We start from the raw sequence: 20,163 nt of genomic DNA on the forward strand, positions 1-20,163 counted from the left end.
GATAATGGAGCGGAAAATTAAGACCACTTTAAAAGCGTCTCTCAGATAACTAACAGGTAAACGCAACTAATTTTGCTTTGTAAAGTGGAGCACTTTCGATAAATATATAAACTAATCTATATGTTTCTTTGAGAATATTAATTTTGACTAGCAAAAAGAAATAATAATTTTTGCACTAAATATATAGGTACGAATGGCGGTTAGCTAAAAAAATATTTTAAGATTATTTTAGTTCGTTGAAAATGTGTCGAAAGTGCACCGTGGTTTGCTAAAATAGATAAACACTGAAAAGCCGAGGAGGAGTTTCTTCCTGCTCTCTTCTTCTTCTCAATCGATTGTTTTTATTTGTCGTAAAAATGTACATTGAAACTGAGAACAAACTACGGGTTGTGGGTTTAATATGAAAACACGTGTGTGAAGGAATCAACCGTTTCTCTAATGGAAAGTTTTTATGTGTCGATAATGTTTGCTAAGCTTACAGTACCATCTTTCTCAACCAGAAAAAAAGGAGTTTGGATAAATTCTGATGGTATCAACTTCTACTCGTGATAAAGGTTTGTGTAACATTTTGGTAGTATGTTGTTGTTTTCCAAACCTTAACAGAGCTTTATGTGTATGCAGCTGTGTTTTCAAAGCGATCTTGTAGATAAACCTGACGATTAGCTGCGATTTATAACCGCCAGTACTGAATAACCTCATTGTCATAGGATATTTAAAACAGTTTTTGAATTAAACAAAGGAAGTTATTCCTGAAAATTAACTTAAGGAAAGGACTGCTGTCATATGCTATCAACACCTTTGTTTATAGATGCTGGAGACCTGCCTGTTTTTCCAGTGTAGTCCTGTTTCTCTGACTGTGACTGGCTGGATGTGATCTCTTCATCCTCTGACATGCTGAACTGATAGTTGTCTGGCACACAGTCTTTGTCACACAATTAACAAAGTTGGGTCACAAATGGGTGTCTGCAAACATACCCAGTTTTCAACAGAGATAATATTTGAAATATATAACTTCTTGTGTAACGACTCTATATGAGCTTAAGTTTTTGAATTCCATAACTAAAATCATTTAAATTCAGTGGCATCCTTGTTTATAATCACACCTGCATGTGTATTTACTGTATGTTCCAGTGTGGCGGGAAGGTGATTGTTGTCTGGCTCCAAGTTTACATCATGGCATCTTCAGAGAAGCCACCATACAGAGACTGACTTCCGGCCAACAGACTAACGATACAGCATGGGTGACATTCAGGAAAGCACCCTAGGAGAAGAGGAGCAGGAGGCGAAAGGCACATCTGGGAAAAAACTTATTAACTCTGGGTCTAAGCAGTTGATACAGGAGAAACCAGTGTTCCCTGGCAGCAGCACCGACCCAATGCTTTCCATCCCTTTAGACCTGAGCAATGAAGACCGGGTCCCTTATACCATCAACAGATACTTAAGGGATTACCAGAGGGAAGGGATCAGGTTCATCTACAACAACTTCATGGCCTCCACTGGTTGTATTCTAGGAGATGACATGGGCCTTGGGAAAACTGTGCAGGTATAAGACTAAGGAAGCAGAATTATCTTAAAAATTGTCCAACTGAGGAAATTGGTTTACATAAATGTTGCTTTGATGGAGCTGTCTCTGTATTTTTTTCAATTCTTCTCATAGATCATAGGTTTTCTTGCTGCTCTGCTGCACAAAACCGGGACATGGGAGGACATAGAGAACAACAGGCCTCAGTTCCTGCAAACTCAGTTACCCTCCAATCAAATTAATCCCACTAAAGTGGGTACTGAAACATAGAACTACATCACATAGTTTCTCGAATACTTTCTGTATTCAATCATGTGCAGCAGATTAAAGTATTATCTTGTCATCAAGCTGATTAAAGTGTTGTGTGATCCCATCCAGGTGTTTCTGATTGTGGCCCCATTGTCAGTGCTTTATAACTGGAAGGATGAACTGAACACGTGGGGGTACTTCCAGTGTGTGGTGGTCCATGGACTCAGGAAAGAGGAGGAGCTTGCTCGCATCAAGAACGGTCGCATCAAGATCGCCCTCACCACCTACGAGACTCTGAGGCTCTGTTTGGATCAGTTCAATAAGTAATGAAAATCCACGGATACACACCTCTACTGCTGAATGACCCGTTAGATTAAGTTCAACAGACTCGGCCACAGTAGATTTGGCCATTAAAAAGGATACTGCATATGGGGAGTTAGTTGTTATCCACTAGCTCTGAGTTGCTGCAGCTCTTCCAGAGTTATTAACTGATAATATGACCAGTAACCTGGTCATATTTGTATACACAGTACTGAGAAAATATGTTGAGCAATCCTTTTTTTGTTTCCAGGAATCCAGATTTTCCTTGTCACTTTCAAAGTCTTGCGCTAATAGTTCTTTAGGTTTATTAAGAAAATATACTTAGCAATGGTATCTTAAGCCCTTTTGTCAATATTAAACAAATTGTGTCTTTGTTACACATTTTTTTTTTTTTTATAAGCAATAAAAATGCTAAATATTAGCTGGAAACATGGGCAACTGTAGATGATTAACTAGGATAACTCCATCTCTTGGGCTCCATGTGTGATCTATTCTTTCTGTTAAAAAAAACATGGCCTTCATTTACTGATCACCTTTTGCTATTTGATATTTCCAAAATTTTTTGAAGATGGCCAACAATTTGTTGTTCTGTTTAGACTCATTGACTGAAAGCTAGTTTAACAGAGAGGGAAAAGAAAACAGTAATCATAGACACTGAGAAGACTAAAAAGATCCCCAAAACTCAATGAAGACTAATTGAAAAGTTCAGAATGAATTTTGGCTTGTCGGAAGTCTAGTAAAACCAATATAAGATGTTTTAAAACATGATTATACAACACTATCATTCAGTTTAGTAGTATAACAGGCTCAGGTTTATTTACAAGGTACTTTACAAACGGGTCCAAAGCATATGTTGCATAACAGACTCTACTTCAGCTTCTTATACTGACTTTCAGAATCACTGCAAGTTACATCAGCCATCCAGCTTTAATCGTTGATTTTGTAGAATCTTCGCCACACAGAGCTTTCTCAATTTAATTTTAAGAGAGAGAAATGTGTACAGTAGCGCTGAAACAATTAGTAGATATTGTGATTAATAGATTATTGAAATAATCATCAATTAAATAATCAATTAATCGTTAACTGTCCCTGACCCTCTGCACAGAATTGACTGGTTTGGAGTGATTGTTGATGAGGTCCACAAGATAAAAAACCCAAACTCCCAGATAACTCAGGCTATGAAGCAGCTGAGATGTAAGGTGAGAGTTGTTGTTTTTGCTTATTCAATATAAAAACAAAATCAGATATTTCATTTGTTATTTGTCTGTGTTTAAATAATTCATAATAATTGTTGAAGGTTTTAGAAGTATTATTTAAAAACCTCAGTCATGCTAAAGGTTTTCAGGCAGAATTACAACAGCTGTGTCGATAGTGTGTTTGTAACTAACATGTAATTTCTACCATTTTCTTCCATCAGAACAGAATAGGTCTCACTGGGACCATCTTGCAGAACAATCTGGAAGAGCTGTGGTGTGTCATGGATTGGTGGGTTATTATTCTCCATGATAATGTTGAGTAATGTGCAGCAGTCATTTTCTTGTTTAGCCTTTGTTTGTAGTATTGATGTAATATTATTGTTAATTATTTTTCCATTTAGGGCCAAACCAGGGTGTCTTGGTAGCTTGGGACATTTCAAGAACAGATTTTCAGACCCCATTGAACAGGCGCAGAGGCACAGTGCAACCAAACGGGCCCTGGCTACAGGAAGGAAGACGATCAGAGCCCTGGTCAGGCAGATTTCTCCTTTTTTCCTCAGGAGAACTAAAGCACTCATCAGAGAGCAGCTGCCAAAGAAGGATGACAGAGTAAGGCTGGAGACCTTGAGTGCCTCAAACATCATCTGCATCTGTTGGATCTTTAGTTTGATTTTCTTCTCTGTTTGTAAAAATTATGGTGCTTTACCGAAGCTGTTGGTTGTGCTTCAACCCAGGTAGTGTACTGCTCTCTGACAGACTTTCAGCAGACCGTGTATCAGGCCGTGCTGGACACTGAGGATGTGACGTTAATGCTAAGATCTTCAGAGAAATGCGACTGCCAAAGTGGACGCACCCGAAGGAGCTGCTGCTATAAAGTTAGTTTTTTTATTTTCCTCTCCAAATTAGTATTTTTGTAAAGTTAAAGGTATAGAAAAAAACTAAATAACCAAAATGAAATCAGAGAAGGTGTTTTTATTATTTTGCACACCATCCTGCTGAGCTCATTAGGTTCAACATTTCCTTTCATAGAAGTTTAAATATTGCAAACTCCCTCAACCTTAATCGGCAATTAAATCATCAGTATGTTGATCAATAAGTTAGGAGAGAAGTGGCTATTTGACTAAATCTGAAATGACTCTTTGATCTTTTTCTAGACAAACTCTGAGGGTGTTTGTGTAAAGAAACTCTACTTCACCTACTTGGCCATATTGAGGAAGGTTGTCAATCATGCAGCACTCCTTCAGTCTACTTCAAGCACCAGCAAGAAACAGGTAAACTATTTGGTTTTCCATTCTTGATTTATGTATGTTTATTCCAACGTCTACATCTTAAATTCTTATCTTTCTAATGTTGCTAATTAAAATCGTGAATTCATATCTTTTAGGAAAGGTATGTGAGTTCTGTTTGTGCAAAGGTTTTCCAGAAGTTTCCAGACTTTGTGCAGAGATGCAAAAATGAAGCCTTTGAGGCTCTTTCAGACCCGATGTACAGTGGAAAGATGAAGGTGCCACGTTAAGTTATAAACATGCTCATATAGTCTTCATTTAATGTCCCAGATTTGCCATTTTACAAGTGTTTGTTTTCTTTTAGGTTTTGCAGAAGCTTCTTAACTACTATTTGCCAAAGAAGGACAAAGTGCTCATCTTTTCCCTGTCGACCAGGGTGAGAATTGTTCTTGAATGTTGATTCATACTTTGATCCTTTACATATTTTCAGTGCTTATGAATATCCTTTTTTATCCTGACCTCTCTAAATGCAATCTGTTTTCTGCCCCATTTTGCCTGATGTTGAAAAGCTGCTTAATAAAAATGCACTACTGGATACAGGGTTTTTTCTCTCACTTACACAAATATTGGGGGGAGTGTTGGCCTAGTGCTTAAAGCAGTGCTCTTGTACTATGAGAAGGTTGCAAGTACCAGGTTCGATCCCGACAGCCTCCACTCTGGGCCCCTGAGCAAGACCCCTTATCCCACAATGCTCCCCAGACACCAAACAATGGCAGCCCGCTGCTCCCTAAAGGGGATGGGTTAAATGCAGAGAGTTAATTTCTCCATTGTGAGATCAATAAAGTTCGATTTCTATCCTTTTCTTTTCTTCTCATCAGCAGCATTCAAGTTTATACAGCTTGGAGTTGAAAAGTATGCATAAAACGTATCCTATGGTCAAACAATACAACTTTTCTACTAGTTGTGTACATATTAAAGGCCTTTTTTCTGAAAAAAAGTGAACAGTTTGCTCTTGGTTTATAGAATATACTAAGAGCACAGTTTGCATTTTTATTTGAAAATAAAAAAGAAATTAGATTTATTATATCAGCTAATATTTAAGGTCATATGGTGTGATTTTTCATTCTGGAAAAAGCAAAGAAGTGGGATGGATGTGAGGTCTTATTTGTTTTTCCATCGCTGCTGTTAGAAATAGATAAATTGCAGGAATTCTCCTCTTCATGTTGGGACATAATTTAATTCTACCCACATGCTGTTTTTTTTTTTTTTTGTTCCCTAGCAAACCACAATGCTCGTTTCAACCCTTGTGTTCTGCTGCATTGCCTCTGCTGTGAGATCACAACTAGTGTACAGTAATAAGAAGCTGGAATAACTGTTTTCTCATGATGTATTTTGGATTTCTGAGCATACCTTTGGGGGTTTGACAGTGATTTAGATTGTTATGGATAACTAGACTCAATCCAATGGCTACTGTCACTTGATACCATCCAATAATATTTGTGGCTTTTATGAGGTCATATTTTTCTGACCCGAGTTTTACTTCTTTGGGAAAAAAGAGTTCATAAAGGTTACAGCATTGGATTACCCTATAGTTTACATATAAATATACAGTCTGACTTCCTAATGCTAGCCTTTGAATATTGCTTCACATAATATTTGCTTATGCAGGGTCTTGATTTGAACTCATATAAGCTCTTCAACTTTTTAATGAGTTGTATTCACATCATGTAAAATTCCGTTTTGCTCTTTTAATTGTCCTATTAAAATGCTTACATGTCCTTTCAGCTTTTAGACATCCTGGAGAGTTACTGCATGGCAGAAGGACTGGATTTTAGTCGTCTTGATGGAACCACCAAATCCAGAGAAAGACTCCAGATTGTAAAAGACTTCAACAGCTCTTCTCACATCAATCTATGCCTGGTTTCTACCATGTTAGTTGGAAATTTATACGGATAAGTATTTGAAACATCTTGTGATATAGATCAAATATTTTCTCTTGTTTATTAATTATAAATGATTAGGAAAATGGGTTTTTGTGATGGAAAAGAATGTTTCAAACATTCTTCTTCTGAAAATATATAAAAAGTATGAACTAAATGTGGAATTGGTGCTTTACACAAGGTTCATCCTAAAGGAAAAGAGCATTAAGGTATTCATGCTGAGTTTGCATTTGTCAAATAGATTTATTTTCCAGTTACCCTAGTAAGGAATTAGAAGTCAGCTTTTTTAAAATGCTCTTGTTTTGTTCAAAATTAGGAATGTTGAGTGTTATAAATTTGATTTTATATTTTAACAATTCAAGGTATTCATGTTCCAAAATATATTTGCTTTTCCTTTAGGGCGGGTGGTCTTGGTCTTAACTTTGTTGGTGCTAATGTTGTTGTCCTCTTTGACCCCACCTGGAACCCTGCCAATGATCTTCAGGCTATCGATAGGTAGCTGTGTCAGATTAATTCCTGCATTATGATTATTATTTTTCATTTTTTTTGCAGTATTGCACACTTTGATGCAATTGAAGTTATGCTTATTTTGCTTGTTTGTCTCTGCAGGGCGTATCGTATCGGTCAATGGAGGGATGTTACTGTTCTCAGGCTGATCTCCCTTGGGACTGTAGAGGAGGTTATCTACCTCAGACAAGTTTACAAACAGGTACCAAACATTTGTAATGTGTTCTTTAAAACATTTCTTTTTTTTATTATCAGCTGAAATGCAGTATTTTTTTTTTTGTGGGGGGAAATTTGATGTTTTATTTTTTCATCATATCACATAGCCTGTAAATTTGTTTCTGATATTTGTTTCAGTTTTCGATTTCTTTTATTTGCTTCTATAACCCCATAATTAAATTAAATGTAAAAGAGTTAAGGCGTATAAATACTGTACTTAATACAATACTTGGAATATGTGGCTGTTGTAGGAACAATGCTTTTGTTGAAATGTTTTGCAATGATTTGGTTTAAGATACATCTGGTTATTTCATGATTTTGATAAAAAGAGCAGAGAACATAAACTGAATCTGCAAATTAATGGCATTCTAAGGATAATTGCTAATTTAAAGAGATGGAGGCTCTTACAACTTAATCTTACAGTATCCAGTATTTGTTTGGAGAAATTTTTTTTTTAAGATGACTGAACATATATTAGCTTGTCTTTTTGAAATATTTTATATCTCTATGACTCTTAGTGATGTTTTTGTTGTTGTTTCTGTTTCCCTCAACAGCAGCTGCAGTGTTCGGTGGTTGGCAAAGAGAGCGCCAGGCGGTATTTTGAGGCAGTTCAGGGAAACTGTGACCATAAAGGGGAGCTGTTTGGACTCAAAAATCTCTTCAGGCTGCAGATAGAAGGGACATGTCTCACCCGCAGGATATTAGAGGTTAAACAATCAACACACCTTTGTCTCTTGAATAAGGACAGGTTTGATTACTGTGCTATATTTGACAAGCCTCATAGTGACACTGTTCATATAAATGTATTCTCAATTTGCATTTTGATCTCAGTTTGCTTCGATAAGACAATATTTCTTGGATTTATTTATTGTTCGCTAGACAGATTTTTTCTCAGGGTTTCCAAAGGTTGGTTTAGAGATTATCTTTAAGCATTTTATTGCAGTTCCAGTTATCCAGGAAAATCACATTATGGAAATATAATTATGATGTGGTAATAATTTTGCTTTTATACCAATGAGTCTTTTAGGTTATAATCTTTTGTAGTTTGGTCAAAACAAGTGCAGGCTTATTAAAACTATTAAGCCTAATGAAAACACAAAAAAAAATAAAGGAAAAAAAACATTTGAACTTGATTTACATTTGACTCAGTTGAAGAAAAAGTAAAGTATGAGGAGTCAAAAAAATTTTGCAAATAAAGTTTTAGATTTTAAGTTTGCTTTAGAATTGAACTTTCATTCTGAATGTGCTGATGAATGCATGTATTGTCCTCTCAGCGAGAGGGACGAGTGGAGGCTGGTGTCATAACAACACAAACACACAAACAAGCCGAGAAAGAGATCAAGGAGAGCAAAAACGAGGTGAGTAACTTTTTTATTCTCATGGCTGCTCATCTTTTCCCGGTCCTATTTCCCACTGGCCCACTCTCCCTCTAATTCTCATGGGAAAAAGTACATTTTCCAAACAAGATCATTTGTCTTCTGGTTAAAACAAAGCAGAGATTCAATGGCTGTAAAATAAATAAATACAGTGAATAATGAAATAAATAATTCTTACAGCTTTATTGTGGGAAAACTGAAGCCGTTCTCCTTTTGTGGCCAGATCATAACCCCTTTCTCCGTCCGTTACCAACCTGTGGGTCAAATTCGACCCCCATCTATCATTTGAATATCACATCCACCAACTATCTGAGACAGCCTATCTAAAGAATATAGCCAAACTTCGTCCCTCCCTCTCTCTGGCTGATGCAGAGAAGATGCTCCTCCCCTTTTTATCCTCCTTGCTGGACTACTGTGATGCGATTCATGTTGGGATCCCTGGCAGGATCCTCCAGAGGCTCCAGACTATTCAGAACAGTGCTCTCAATCCTGACAAGGAGACAAGTATCATCATATCACCTCTATCCTCCATTCTCTTCACTGGATTAGTCTAGTGAGGTGTTCGTAGACAAATCCTGCTGTTGAAGCAGAGCAACAAGTGTCTATAGGCCAATTTACCAGAACCTCACGCACTGCGCATGTGCAAAGAAGGGACTTCTTCCTTCCAGATTGATGAGTCCGACAGCAGCATCTCTCTGCGCTGATCCCAATGCTTTTTTTTTTTGGACGTGCAGTGTGAGCAGGTAGATCGCATCAGAGCATTGGGTTGTACAGCGTGAGCTTTAAACCCTGCTATTTCATCGTACAGTGTGAGCTGTAGCTGAGTAAAATGATTAAAAATATTGTACAGTGTATGCCTGGCCTGAAGGAACTCCCTTAGCCTCCCAGAAGCAGCAGAAACCAACACCAATCTGCTAAGTGCCCCCAGAACAAAGCTGGGGACAGTGGTAGACGGAGTATTTCAGTGCTTAGACTTAGACAACATTTATTGCAGTTGTACAATAGTTTTGTACAGCTTTCATGAAATTTCCAATTCTTAAAGTTCAGTAGTGATCAAATGTAAACATGTGGGAGAAAAAACATGGTGCAAAAAAATGCATCGATATGGAAGTTCAGAGAATTAAATATATATATGGTGCAATAATGCAGTGTTTTGATTTGGTGGAGTCTGTAACATGATTTAGAGTTTTCTCAACATTCAGCTGTCTGATGGCAGTGGGGAAGAAGCTGTTTTGGAATCTGCTGGACCTGCATTGAATGCTGCGAAGTCTCTTTCCAGAGGGCAGCAGGGAGAACAGTCCATGGTGGGAGTGTGAGGCGTCATTTAGGATGTTACGGGCTCAGGCAGCGCTTGGATGAAATGTCTTTTATGGAGGGAAGAGGAGCCCTGATGATCCTCTCTGCTGCTCTCACCAGTGTTCTCACTTTCTTCCAGTCTGAGGTGCTGCAGCCTCCACACCACAAAGTGAGACAGCTGGTCAGAACGCTCTCTATGGTGCTTCTGTAGAAGGTGGTGAGGATGGGTGGGCGTAGATGGTCGCCCCTCATCCTCTGCAGGAAGTACATGTAGAGGATGTGCCCTTTTGACCAGTTAGCAGAGAGGTGGTCACAGTCCAGGTGAGGTTGTTTGATGTGCATCCCCAGGAATTTGGTGCTGTTGACCACCTCTAAAGCTGAGCTGTTGAGGAGCAGTAGAGAGTGGTTAGGCCGGTTCTTCTTGAAGTCAGCAATGATCTCCTTCGACTTCTCCACGTTCAGGATCGGGCTGTTATCTCTGCACCAGCCCACCAGATGCTCTACCTCCTCTCTTTAGTCCTGCTTGTTGACGTCTCTGATGTGGCCCACCACTGTGGTGTCAGCTGCAAACTTCAGGATGTGATTGGTGGTGAACCTGGGGACGCAGTCATGTGTCATCAGGGTGAACAGCAGGGGGCTCAGGACGCAGCCTTGATGGGAGCATGTCTTAGACTGATGATAGAGGTGTTCTGTCCGACCCGGACTGATTGAGGCCTGTCTGTGAGGAAATCTAGCAGCCTATTGCAGAGGGGTGTATTAAAGCCCAGCTGTTCCAGTTTGCCCATCAGATGTTGTTGGATGATGGTGTTAAAGGCTGAACTGAAGTCCAGGAACAGCATCCACACATTGATGTTCTCCTCCTCCAGGTGTGCTAGGCTCAGGTGGAGAGCAGAGGAGATGGCGCCCTCAGTGGAGCGGTTTCATCTGTAGATGAACTCCACAGATGTGGAATGCCCTCCCAGCCTACCCCAGACCTCCCCAATCAGTTAAATCTTAAAAAAAAAAAAAACTTTCTTATTCACAAAAGCGTATCAATTATATTTTATTAGATCTTATTTTGTTTTACTGTTATTCCTTTGAAATAGTTCTTATCTGACACCATCTGCTTTTATCTGTTTTCCATTTTAGCACTTTGAGATCTGTTTTAACAAATATAAAGTGCCTTATAAATAAAAGGTATTATTATGAAGGAAATGCTGTAGACAAAGTCTGGAATCAGGTTTACTTCCTTCCTGTCTGCATAAGTATGAGAAAAGAAATTAAACAGTGTATTTTCGAAATGTTTTGACCTTATCACATAATTGATATATCTTCATTGATTCTTTCATCCATCCATACTATGTCTGTACATTCCTTTGTCCTCCTTTGACTTCCCATCCTGAACACCACCATCAAAACTAGATTTATTGTGTGCTTCTTTTTATCCAAGTTGGAAAAATGTCCTCATCAGAACCAGGTATGCAGGACATTTAAATCTGGAAAAGTCTAGTTTTTATGTTAAAACTGTGTAGAAACTCACTGAAACAATCTTTAAACACACAGGGTACAACTATTAATGGCTTAAGAATATCAGTATGAGGCCAAGTGAGAGTGAATTACACATGGATGGATTGGTCATAGAAAAATTACAATCAATCCTTTTAATTCTTGTCACCAAAGTATGAGGTCTGTTTATGCTTTGAATTGGTTAAAGCAGCTGGTTTTAATACTTTTGACCTCATACTATTCTTCCTATAACATCACTAAGTAGAGCTATTGTCACATTGGTGTTTATTATGATCTGTTGTTGAAAAATATTATTTTTAAAAATTACACAGATGGGTTTATTTCAAATATGTAACAAAGAAAAAATGTTACACCTTGTTTGCTTTTTATTAATCTATTGATCAATTGCTATTACACCCTGTTTTTTGAGTTATGTTTTTTCCTGCATGTAAATTTCTGCTGTTTTTTATTAGGAACATGAAGATTTACCCAAAGAGGGTACACCATCAGATGATGAAGAGCATGCAGCAAACATTGATGTCTCAAAAATCCCAAAAGGCGTGCTAGATTTCAGCAGTGGGAGTGAAACTGATGAGGAGCTGCAGGGGCTAAAGAGAAAGGCGTCAAATTCAAGCGCAGGCCATGGCAGCAGGAGCGGGAAAGCTGCAAATGGACCCATTCCGATGAGTCTCCTACAACATGGTTTCTCCAAAGTTCTTGAAACAGTCAAGGAAAGACAACAGTTAAAGGAAGGGAACTCTACTTCCTCTGACAAAGGCAGTGCCTTTGAGGAAGATGCAGAAGATCAAAAGATAGGGGAAACCTCCACAGGCATCTGCACAACTTCCTGTAAAGCAAATGGTGCTGCTTGCCTCCCTGAATCTGTAACAAAATCCAAAGACGAAGCCATTGGCTCAGACAGAAGAGGCAGAGATGATGGACACAAAATGTTATCCTCAAAAAAGGAAGACTATGTTTTAAGCCGGAGACAGGGCCTGAAACGATTGATGGATACAGATATTGCAGTGGATGAGGAGAGTGATGGAAATTCCTCCCCAGAAAACAGAAATGCCAATAAGTTCAAAACTAGAAATCCAAAAGTGCACTTCTTTGAAAGATGCTCAGATGAATCTGAGGATTTAGACCTAGAGACAGAAAAATGGTCCAAAAACAAAAAAGGAGATGCAGGCAGGGGAAAGCCAGGCCACAGCATTCGAAGACAGAGTGCCAGTGCAAGGGACAAGGCAAGATCCAAGCAGAGAGAAGAGATAGAATCTTTCACTTCTTCAGAGGACGAGTGTGCGACTCCTGCAACCAATGTAACAAGGAGAAGAACAGGGAGGTCAGAAGCTGGGTCATTTACAAGTCTGCGAAGTCCAACATCTCGGACATCTGAGGATAAAAACAAACCCATAGACAGTGTATTAGGTGAGAGCAACATTTCTAGAATATTAAGTATAAATAATCAGAATCCTAATAATAATGCTGAATTTTTTTTTATCTAAAGGGGGCGTGCAAGAGGTGGCGTATATGCATTCTAACCAGCGGGTTGTGGGAGGAAGCAAAGCTGAGGAACTAATCAGCAGAGCTGCGGTGCGGGACGTGTTTGAACGCAAAATGTACTCACAACTTCCAGCCAATAACCTGCTAGATACCCTGGAGGTGAGTAGAACATACAAAAACAAAGCTGTGATTAAATATGTGTGCTACTTCCTCAATCCAGAATACACCTTATTCCCAGATCATGTGATACGTCGCCCAGTCGCACAAATTTTTATGTAAACAAGCGTTCATTTTTTAAAGGGAATACAGGGAAAACATGAAGCATTCATTTTCCATTTTAAAACGTCACTGCAGTGATATCAGTCCCTTTATCTTTTAAGTGTTAGGGGCTGACCTGTAAAAACGGACTGCAATTGTGTATTTATTTGCATTTTTATCTGCTTTGCCTCTTCCAATGTCACAGATAATTATGAGGTAGAAAAATGTATTGATTTATTATTAACTTTGCAATTTTTATTATTTTTTTTTATTTGTGGAGGCCACGCTTTACGCTTCATTTGATACAAAATGGTAGTACAAATACTACAAGTACATGTCTGACAAAAGCCCCTTTTCCACTGAAAGTCCTGGGATTTACCCACGTAATAGAAATCCCGGATAATTTATCACCAAGATTTCCTATTATTCTGGAAGCCCCGCAACAATCAGCCTGAAGGCAACTACAGGTGCTGGTCATAAAATTAGAATATCATGAAAAAGTAGATTGATTTCAGTAATTCCATTTAAAAAGTGAAACTTGTATATTATATTCATACATTACATACAAACTCATATATTTCAGATGTTTATTTTGTTTAATTTTGATGATTACAAATGACAACAAATGAAAATCTCAAATTCATCATATCAGAAAATTAGAATATTGTGAAAAGGTTCAAAATTGATGGCCCCTGGTGCCACACTCTAATCAGCTAATTAACTCAAACCACCTGCAAAAGCCTTTAAATGGTCTTTCAGTCTAGTTCTATAGGCTACACAATCATGGGGAAGACTGCTGACTTGACAGTTGTCCAAAAGACGACCATCGACACCTTGCACAAGGAGGGCAAGACACAAAAGGTCATCGCTAAAGAGGCTGGCTGTTCACAGAGCTCAGTGTCCAAGCACATTAATAGAGAGGCGAAGGGAAGGAAAAGATGTGGTCGAAAAAAGTGTACAAGCAAGAGAGATAACCGCACCCTGGAGAGGATTGTGAAACAAAACCCATTCAAAAATGTGGGGGAGATTCACAAAGAGTGGACTGCAGCTGGAGTGAGTGCTTCAAGAACCACCACACACAGACGTATGAAAGACATGGGTTTCTGCTGTCGCATTCCTTGTGTCAAGCCACTCTTGAACCACAGACAGCGTCAGAAGCGTCTTGCCTGGGCTAAAGAGAAACAGGACTGGACTGCTGGTGAGTGGTCCAAAGTCATGTTCTCTGATGAAAGTAAATTTTGCATTTCCTTTGGAAATCAAGGTCCCAGAGTCTGGAGGAAAAGAAGAGAGGCACTTCATCCACGTTGCTTGAAGTCCAGTGTAAAGTTTCCACAGTCAGTGATGGTTTGGGGTGCCATGTCATCTGCTGGTGTTGGTCCATTGTGTTTTCTGAGGTCCAGGGTCAACGCAGCCACATACCAGGAAGTTTTAGAGCACTTCATGCTTCCTGCAGCTGACCAACTTTTTGGAGATGCAGATTTCATTTTCCAACAGGACTTGGCACCTGCACACAGTGCCAAAGCTACCAGTACCTGGTTGAAGGACCATGGTATCCCTGTTCTTAATTGGCCAGCAAACTCTCCTGACCTTAACCCCATAGAAAATCTATGGGGTATTGTGAAGAAGAAGATGCAATACACCAGACCCAACAATTCAGAAGAGCTAAAAGCCACTATTAGAGCAACCTGGACTATCATAACACCTGAGCAGTGCCACAGACTGATCGACTCCATGCCACGCCGCATTGCTGCAGTAATACAGGCCAAAGGAGGCCCAACTAAATACTGAGTGCTGTACATGCTCATACTTTTCATGTTCATACTTTTCAGTTGGCCAACATTTCTATAAATCCTTTGTTTTTATTGGTCTTCAGTAATATTCTAATTTTCTGATATGATGAATTTGAGATTTTCATTTGTTGTCATTTGTAATCATCAAAATTAAACAAAATAAACATCTGAAATATATGAGTTTGTATGTAATGTATGAATATAATATACAAGTTTCACTTTTTAAATGGAATTACTGAAATCAATCTACTTTTTCATGATATTCTAATTTTATGACCAGCACCTGTACACTACAACATTTTAAATGTGTCCCTTTTTTTTACTGTTTCAGAGCCTCCCAGCAAGCTTTCCAGCCACTCAGCCTTCCTCTGGTCCCGTCCAGCTGCAGAGGCCCAGTGTGGATCATCCAGTAGTCTTCTCAAATAGGAGCATCCACCACACTGACTGTACTACTGTCATTATCGGAGATTCTCCGAAAGCTGTGTGCAGGTATTTAAAAACTGTTGCTGTTATTTGACAGAAAAAATGGGACAATAATAAGGACAAACAAGAATAGTTTGTGGATTACACATTTTGAAAACAAGTGCTACAAATAATGGTTGTAGAAAAATATTATTTTTAAAGTTGTATTTACAAAAGAATATAATAAAAAAGTGAGGAGCAAGGTGTGAAGAAACAAGGAAATGGGTGGGGTTGAAAGAAGAAAGGAATTCCTGGCAATGAAGGGAAGAAGGCCAACAATCACCGCAGAAGCGCTGCTGAATCCCCCCACCTGGAACTTAATAACTGATTATGTGTGTCTGTAGAAGGAGGCCACCTCTGAGATTTCCCTTCTACCTATTTCCCGGCATCATGCCAAAGATTACCCAGTTTTGATTAGGCTCAACACTGCCGGAGTTTCCCCCTTTGCAACTGCAGCCCTCCTTTGACTGACCAAAAAATTATCGCCTTAGGTCTTTATGAATACTCACCCCCGTGTCTAGTGTGCACACACATATCTCTCTGTTCTGCTATCCTTACTGGGACTTTTGCATGACTTCAATTCATTTATGTCCTAACCTAGACCCTTACCATAACCATTACAGCTGCATACCTAACTCTAAACCTAACCTCAGTTCAATTCAGTTTAGTTATATAGCGCCATTTCACAACACGTCAATTCAAGGCACTTTAAATTCACCGCACTTCACACCTACTCTGCTCCTGCACATATGAATATGTGATATATCTGTCTTCAGTCCCCCTGAGTCAATATGTTGTAAAATTCTCCCCCACTGCAATTACAGCTGCAAATCAATTGGAGTTGTGTCTTTAAATACTTTTTTCATCTAAAAATTATGAAAGGGGCCTTACTCAAAATCAATTTCAACATTATGCCATGAAAACACAGTTTGATCTATGTCTGGACTCTGACTAGGTAATTCTAACACTTGGATATTCTTCAGTCTAAACTATTGCTTTTTAGCATTAAAGGCCAGAACACACCAATATCCATCAGGGAACAAATTAATCTAGGAGGAGAAAAAACATATAGTAAAATAGTGATCCTCTTTGAGCCTCACAAACAACGAAATAACGAGGGGAGACAGAGCAAGTAAGCACAGCGTATCTCTCTCACCTCTTTATGGAAAAAAAGAAAGAAAAACTTTAATAAACTTTACGGATCTCCCTCTGAGAATTACTTTTCACTGCGTCAGTCAGCATAGACGTAGACTTAGATCTCATTAGGTTTTTAATATAGGTATATATTAGCCTGACGTAGTCCTACTTAATTCTAGTCAGAATATGAGTCTGATACTGCTCCATAGAGCTGTGATTATGGGGCGTGTTTTGAACGAACCAGGAAAAAAAATGCCTCTGCACTCAACTGGATAGACCTACAACCAATAAGAGCAACGGAGTGCGTGACGTATGTTAAGCGACGCATAGTTGTTGTCAACAAAAATCAAAGCGTGCAGTTGCACGCCTAGAATAACAAGATGAGCCTTGATCGTGTTTCTCTGTTCCTCTTTTAAAATTAATTTGCTGTCGATATCTTCTAGAACAGACCTAATAGCAGAATCTACACACCTCAACTCTCCAGCGGCAGCCACTGTTGTTGTCACCCATGCGCGCTTTGGTGACGTGGTTGATTACGTTACTGTTGATCATCTGTCCATCATCGTATAAAGCCCGCCCTGACAATTTGATTGGCCCGCCAGATATTGTGCTAGCATACTCGCGCTACTATTGAGCAATGCCAGACCGAACTTCCCGACCTCAAACGTTGTGGGCGGGACTAAGTTCAAAATGGCACCCAGGCTAGGTATATATAACATTGGCTGTCTCTGAATGTCCTTAATCACTATATAGTGCACTATATAGTGGTTATACCATTTTAGATGAGTGTCCAAACGTCATTTCAAAAAACATCCGAACTTCTAGTAAATCAAAATGTAGTGGACTCTAAATTTGCAACAATGCACCTTAAAAAGTAGTGATCATGCATCGTCACTAGACGAGCAGATATATCCCAGAAAGCTTTGCAAGGAGAGCTCTCATTACATTCTTTAATGACGTCACGGATGTAGAATGCACTTTAAACATAAACTCCATAAACTCCTTAATTCATCACCTAAATATCACCGATTTAGCTGTGCTGCATGGCGAAGCAGCGTAACTTGCTGTGTTTGAAAAGTGAGGATGTCATGATAGAAAAAGTATTTGCCTATCATGTTAATGGAAAGATCCTCTTGATAGGATTTAAGATTGGATGCTTATCAATTATTTGTTATTTGATTCATAAGAATAATCCACTTGAAATTAATTTATTGATCAGTAACAAATTTTTACATTGTTATAGGTTAAAATTGACATTAAACATCTAAACAGCTAGAAGACAATATGTCCAAGGTATTTAAACTATTATAAAAATGTTTACATTCGTCAGTTTTAACACAAAATACAAGAATCTGAATTTGCAGGTGTTTGGATAAAAAATAAAGTTATAAAATGGTATTAATAACTGGAGTTGGAGCCTTTCTGCTCTATGATTAAGAAGTAACAGGACACAGAGTGCGCTGCGCTTTCCGCTTTCTATTTACTGGTGTCTGCACGCTGCAGTCGCAATTCAGCATATATGCAGCGTAAGTAGGACCTCTCCTGTATTGTACATGAAAATAATGGGGGTCAGCGAGTCCTCTCTGAAAGGTGCTTTAATTTTTTTTCTAAATTAAGTATCTCAAAACAAAGTAGCAGGATTTTCATACAGAGATATTTTCTCCTAATAAATGTGCCTTTCTAAATTCCCAGTCATCCGGGTAATGGCAACCACAAACAGGGTTAAATTGGACGGCAGCCAGACTTTCACTCAGTTTGCATTTCTACTCCCTATGTTTGTGGTTCTTATAAGAATTGTAATTCCAATCTAGTTTAACGTACTTGCCATGACATTTTACTAACATTTGTCATTGTGTCCTTTTTTTGCCTAGGCAGCAGCTGGAGGACATGGCGCAACATTTTAAATTTGTTTCAAGCCAACAGTTTGCTGTTGAGATTCTTAAAGGAAATTCATCTCAAAGACTCAATTGGCTTCATCAGTACTACACATCATTGAGCCATTCCAGTGTGGCCCAGATTGTCAGGGAAAACTTCCCTGAAACACTGCAGCAGAACTCCGCTCCAACTGTTACTCCCTTATCATTAAAAAATTACAAAATGCAACAAACTAAATCTTCCACAGTCAGAAAAACAAGGAGATACGGTCAGACCAGAAGAACTTACCCCGAAATCATACAAAAGAATGTTTCACTAATACAGCTTGAATCAGGAAACCAAAAAACTGATGTTCCCAAACCACAAAAAAAGCAAAAGATATCTGAAAAGAATCCTCCAGAATGTAAACAGGATTTTCAAAGTTTAGTGTCAGATGAGCAGGAAGGGATAAACTGTAGCGCCATTGAAGATACAAAGACACAGGAAGGCAGTGTTTCTACTCGTAGAGCCTGCAGTGCTGGTGGTGGTCCAGCAGTGGATCAGGCCAGGAGCCTCGGTATGGGGTCTGGGGAGGCCGCTGCTGCTTTCCTGAACCACAAAGACAGAGATGCTCCTTCTTCCTCTGACCTCCAATGTTATAACGCTGCCAAGCTATCCAAGCCTATGAAAGAAAGTGAAACATTCAAAGGAAATTCTGAGCCTCCTTCTACCTTGTGCAATAGCTCCTTCCTCAAAGATCTTATAGGAGATGTATCAATTCTTGATGATTTGCTGAAACCTAAAGGCAAGAATGGACAACAGAAGAACACCCCCAAAACCCCTCCTGTATTTTCAGGGCCGGCTAACCCAACCCTCATCACATCTTCTTTACCCAAATTAAGCCAAAACACTGCACTGACATCAAAGAACACTAGAAAAGACATCTGGGACATCCTCACTGAGGGTAACGAGGAGAGCATCAACAGGTTGACAGACCCAGAGGAAGTGCAGAAGGTTTGCATCAGTTCCAGCCTCGCCTCAAGAGGGTTTTCTGAAGAACAGAAAAGTAAAAATCTCTGGAAAACCAACGACAAATTCCTGTGGAAGAAGTAATTAAATAAAACCTTTTAAAATATGTAAACATTTTTAATTTTTGTTTGTTTTTTCCTGATTCAACTGGTAATGGGGTGTTTGATTGTTGGCCAAATAAACGTCTTGCTTAAGAATAGGTGCATGTCTAACATCTACTAGAAAGTATTTTATCTGTATCCAAATTGGTGAGGAGTGTTGTACTATTTATGCATCCCATAGTTTACCATAATTACCTATAATTATTTCAAGTGTAAAATTGTCCACATGCTCTTATATTAGGTTAACTATATTTTTAGGGATTCTTTTTCTTTTACTTAGCTGAATTTAAAGGTTTAACACAATGAAAGTAAAAGTGATCTATTCTTAATCACAGGTGTCATGGAGCTTTCATTTGTCACCTTTGCTCCAAAAGCTGCCAAGACCTTAGAATGACTTCCACTGTTCTCCGAGGAGAACCTGGAAACGAACCATTAATTTGATCCAAGTGCCCTGAAGCAACAAACATCTATAACATACAGGACACGGGTCATTATGGTTGACATTCAACACTAATGATGTAATATTTTGTATCTTTAAGTGCTAAACAAATGGTTAAATACCCAAATATGTCTTTCTTATAAGGGGGGAAGGCTTCATTCAGCCAGCTTAGTTGCAGTGCTTATCAACAGATCAGTTACCCCGAAAAAACTCCAGTCACAGTACTTTTAATTGTAGGAGCACTGTATAGGCACCT

The 20,163-nt window shown here is 38.8% G+C and overlaps 1 protein-coding gene across 2 annotated transcripts; it reads left to right on the top strand.

Annotated features, from left to right (window-relative positions):
* The first annotated feature begins 290 nt into the window (after positions 1 to 290).
* On the top strand, positions 291 to 19,479 carry ercc6l2 (excision repair cross-complementation group 6-like 2). 2 transcript variants are annotated; one of them, XM_038281495.1, is made up of 20 exons: positions 291 to 554; positions 1,132 to 1,543; positions 1,658 to 1,774; positions 1,901 to 2,094; positions 3,198 to 3,291; positions 3,510 to 3,577; positions 3,690 to 3,897; positions 4,023 to 4,163; positions 4,443 to 4,559; positions 4,673 to 4,792; positions 4,879 to 4,950; positions 6,300 to 6,445; positions 6,854 to 6,949; positions 7,064 to 7,163; positions 7,732 to 7,884; positions 8,452 to 8,535; positions 11,808 to 12,762; positions 12,842 to 12,996; positions 15,217 to 15,374; positions 18,356 to 19,479. In XM_038281495.1, the coding sequence occupies exons 2-20, from the start codon at positions 1,238 to 1,240 to the stop codon at positions 19,449 to 19,451; spliced, it is 4,380 nt and encodes a 1,459-aa protein (XP_038137423.1). In that variant the 5' UTR covers positions 291 to 554; positions 1,132 to 1,237; the 3' UTR covers positions 19,452 to 19,479. The 2 variants fall into 2 exon arrangements, with proteins under 2 accessions (XP_038137423.1, XP_038137424.1); XM_038281496.1 differs by lacking the exon at positions 1,658 to 1,774.
* The last annotated feature ends 684 nt before the right edge of the window (positions 19,480 to 20,163 follow it).

This window comes from Cyprinodon tularosa, unplaced genomic scaffold, assembly GCF_016077235.1.
Source record: "Cyprinodon tularosa strain WSP-4 unplaced genomic scaffold, ASM1607723v1 ctg171, whole genome shotgun sequence".
Taxonomy (NCBI): Eukaryota; Metazoa; Chordata; class Actinopteri; order Cyprinodontiformes; family Cyprinodontidae; genus Cyprinodon; species Cyprinodon tularosa.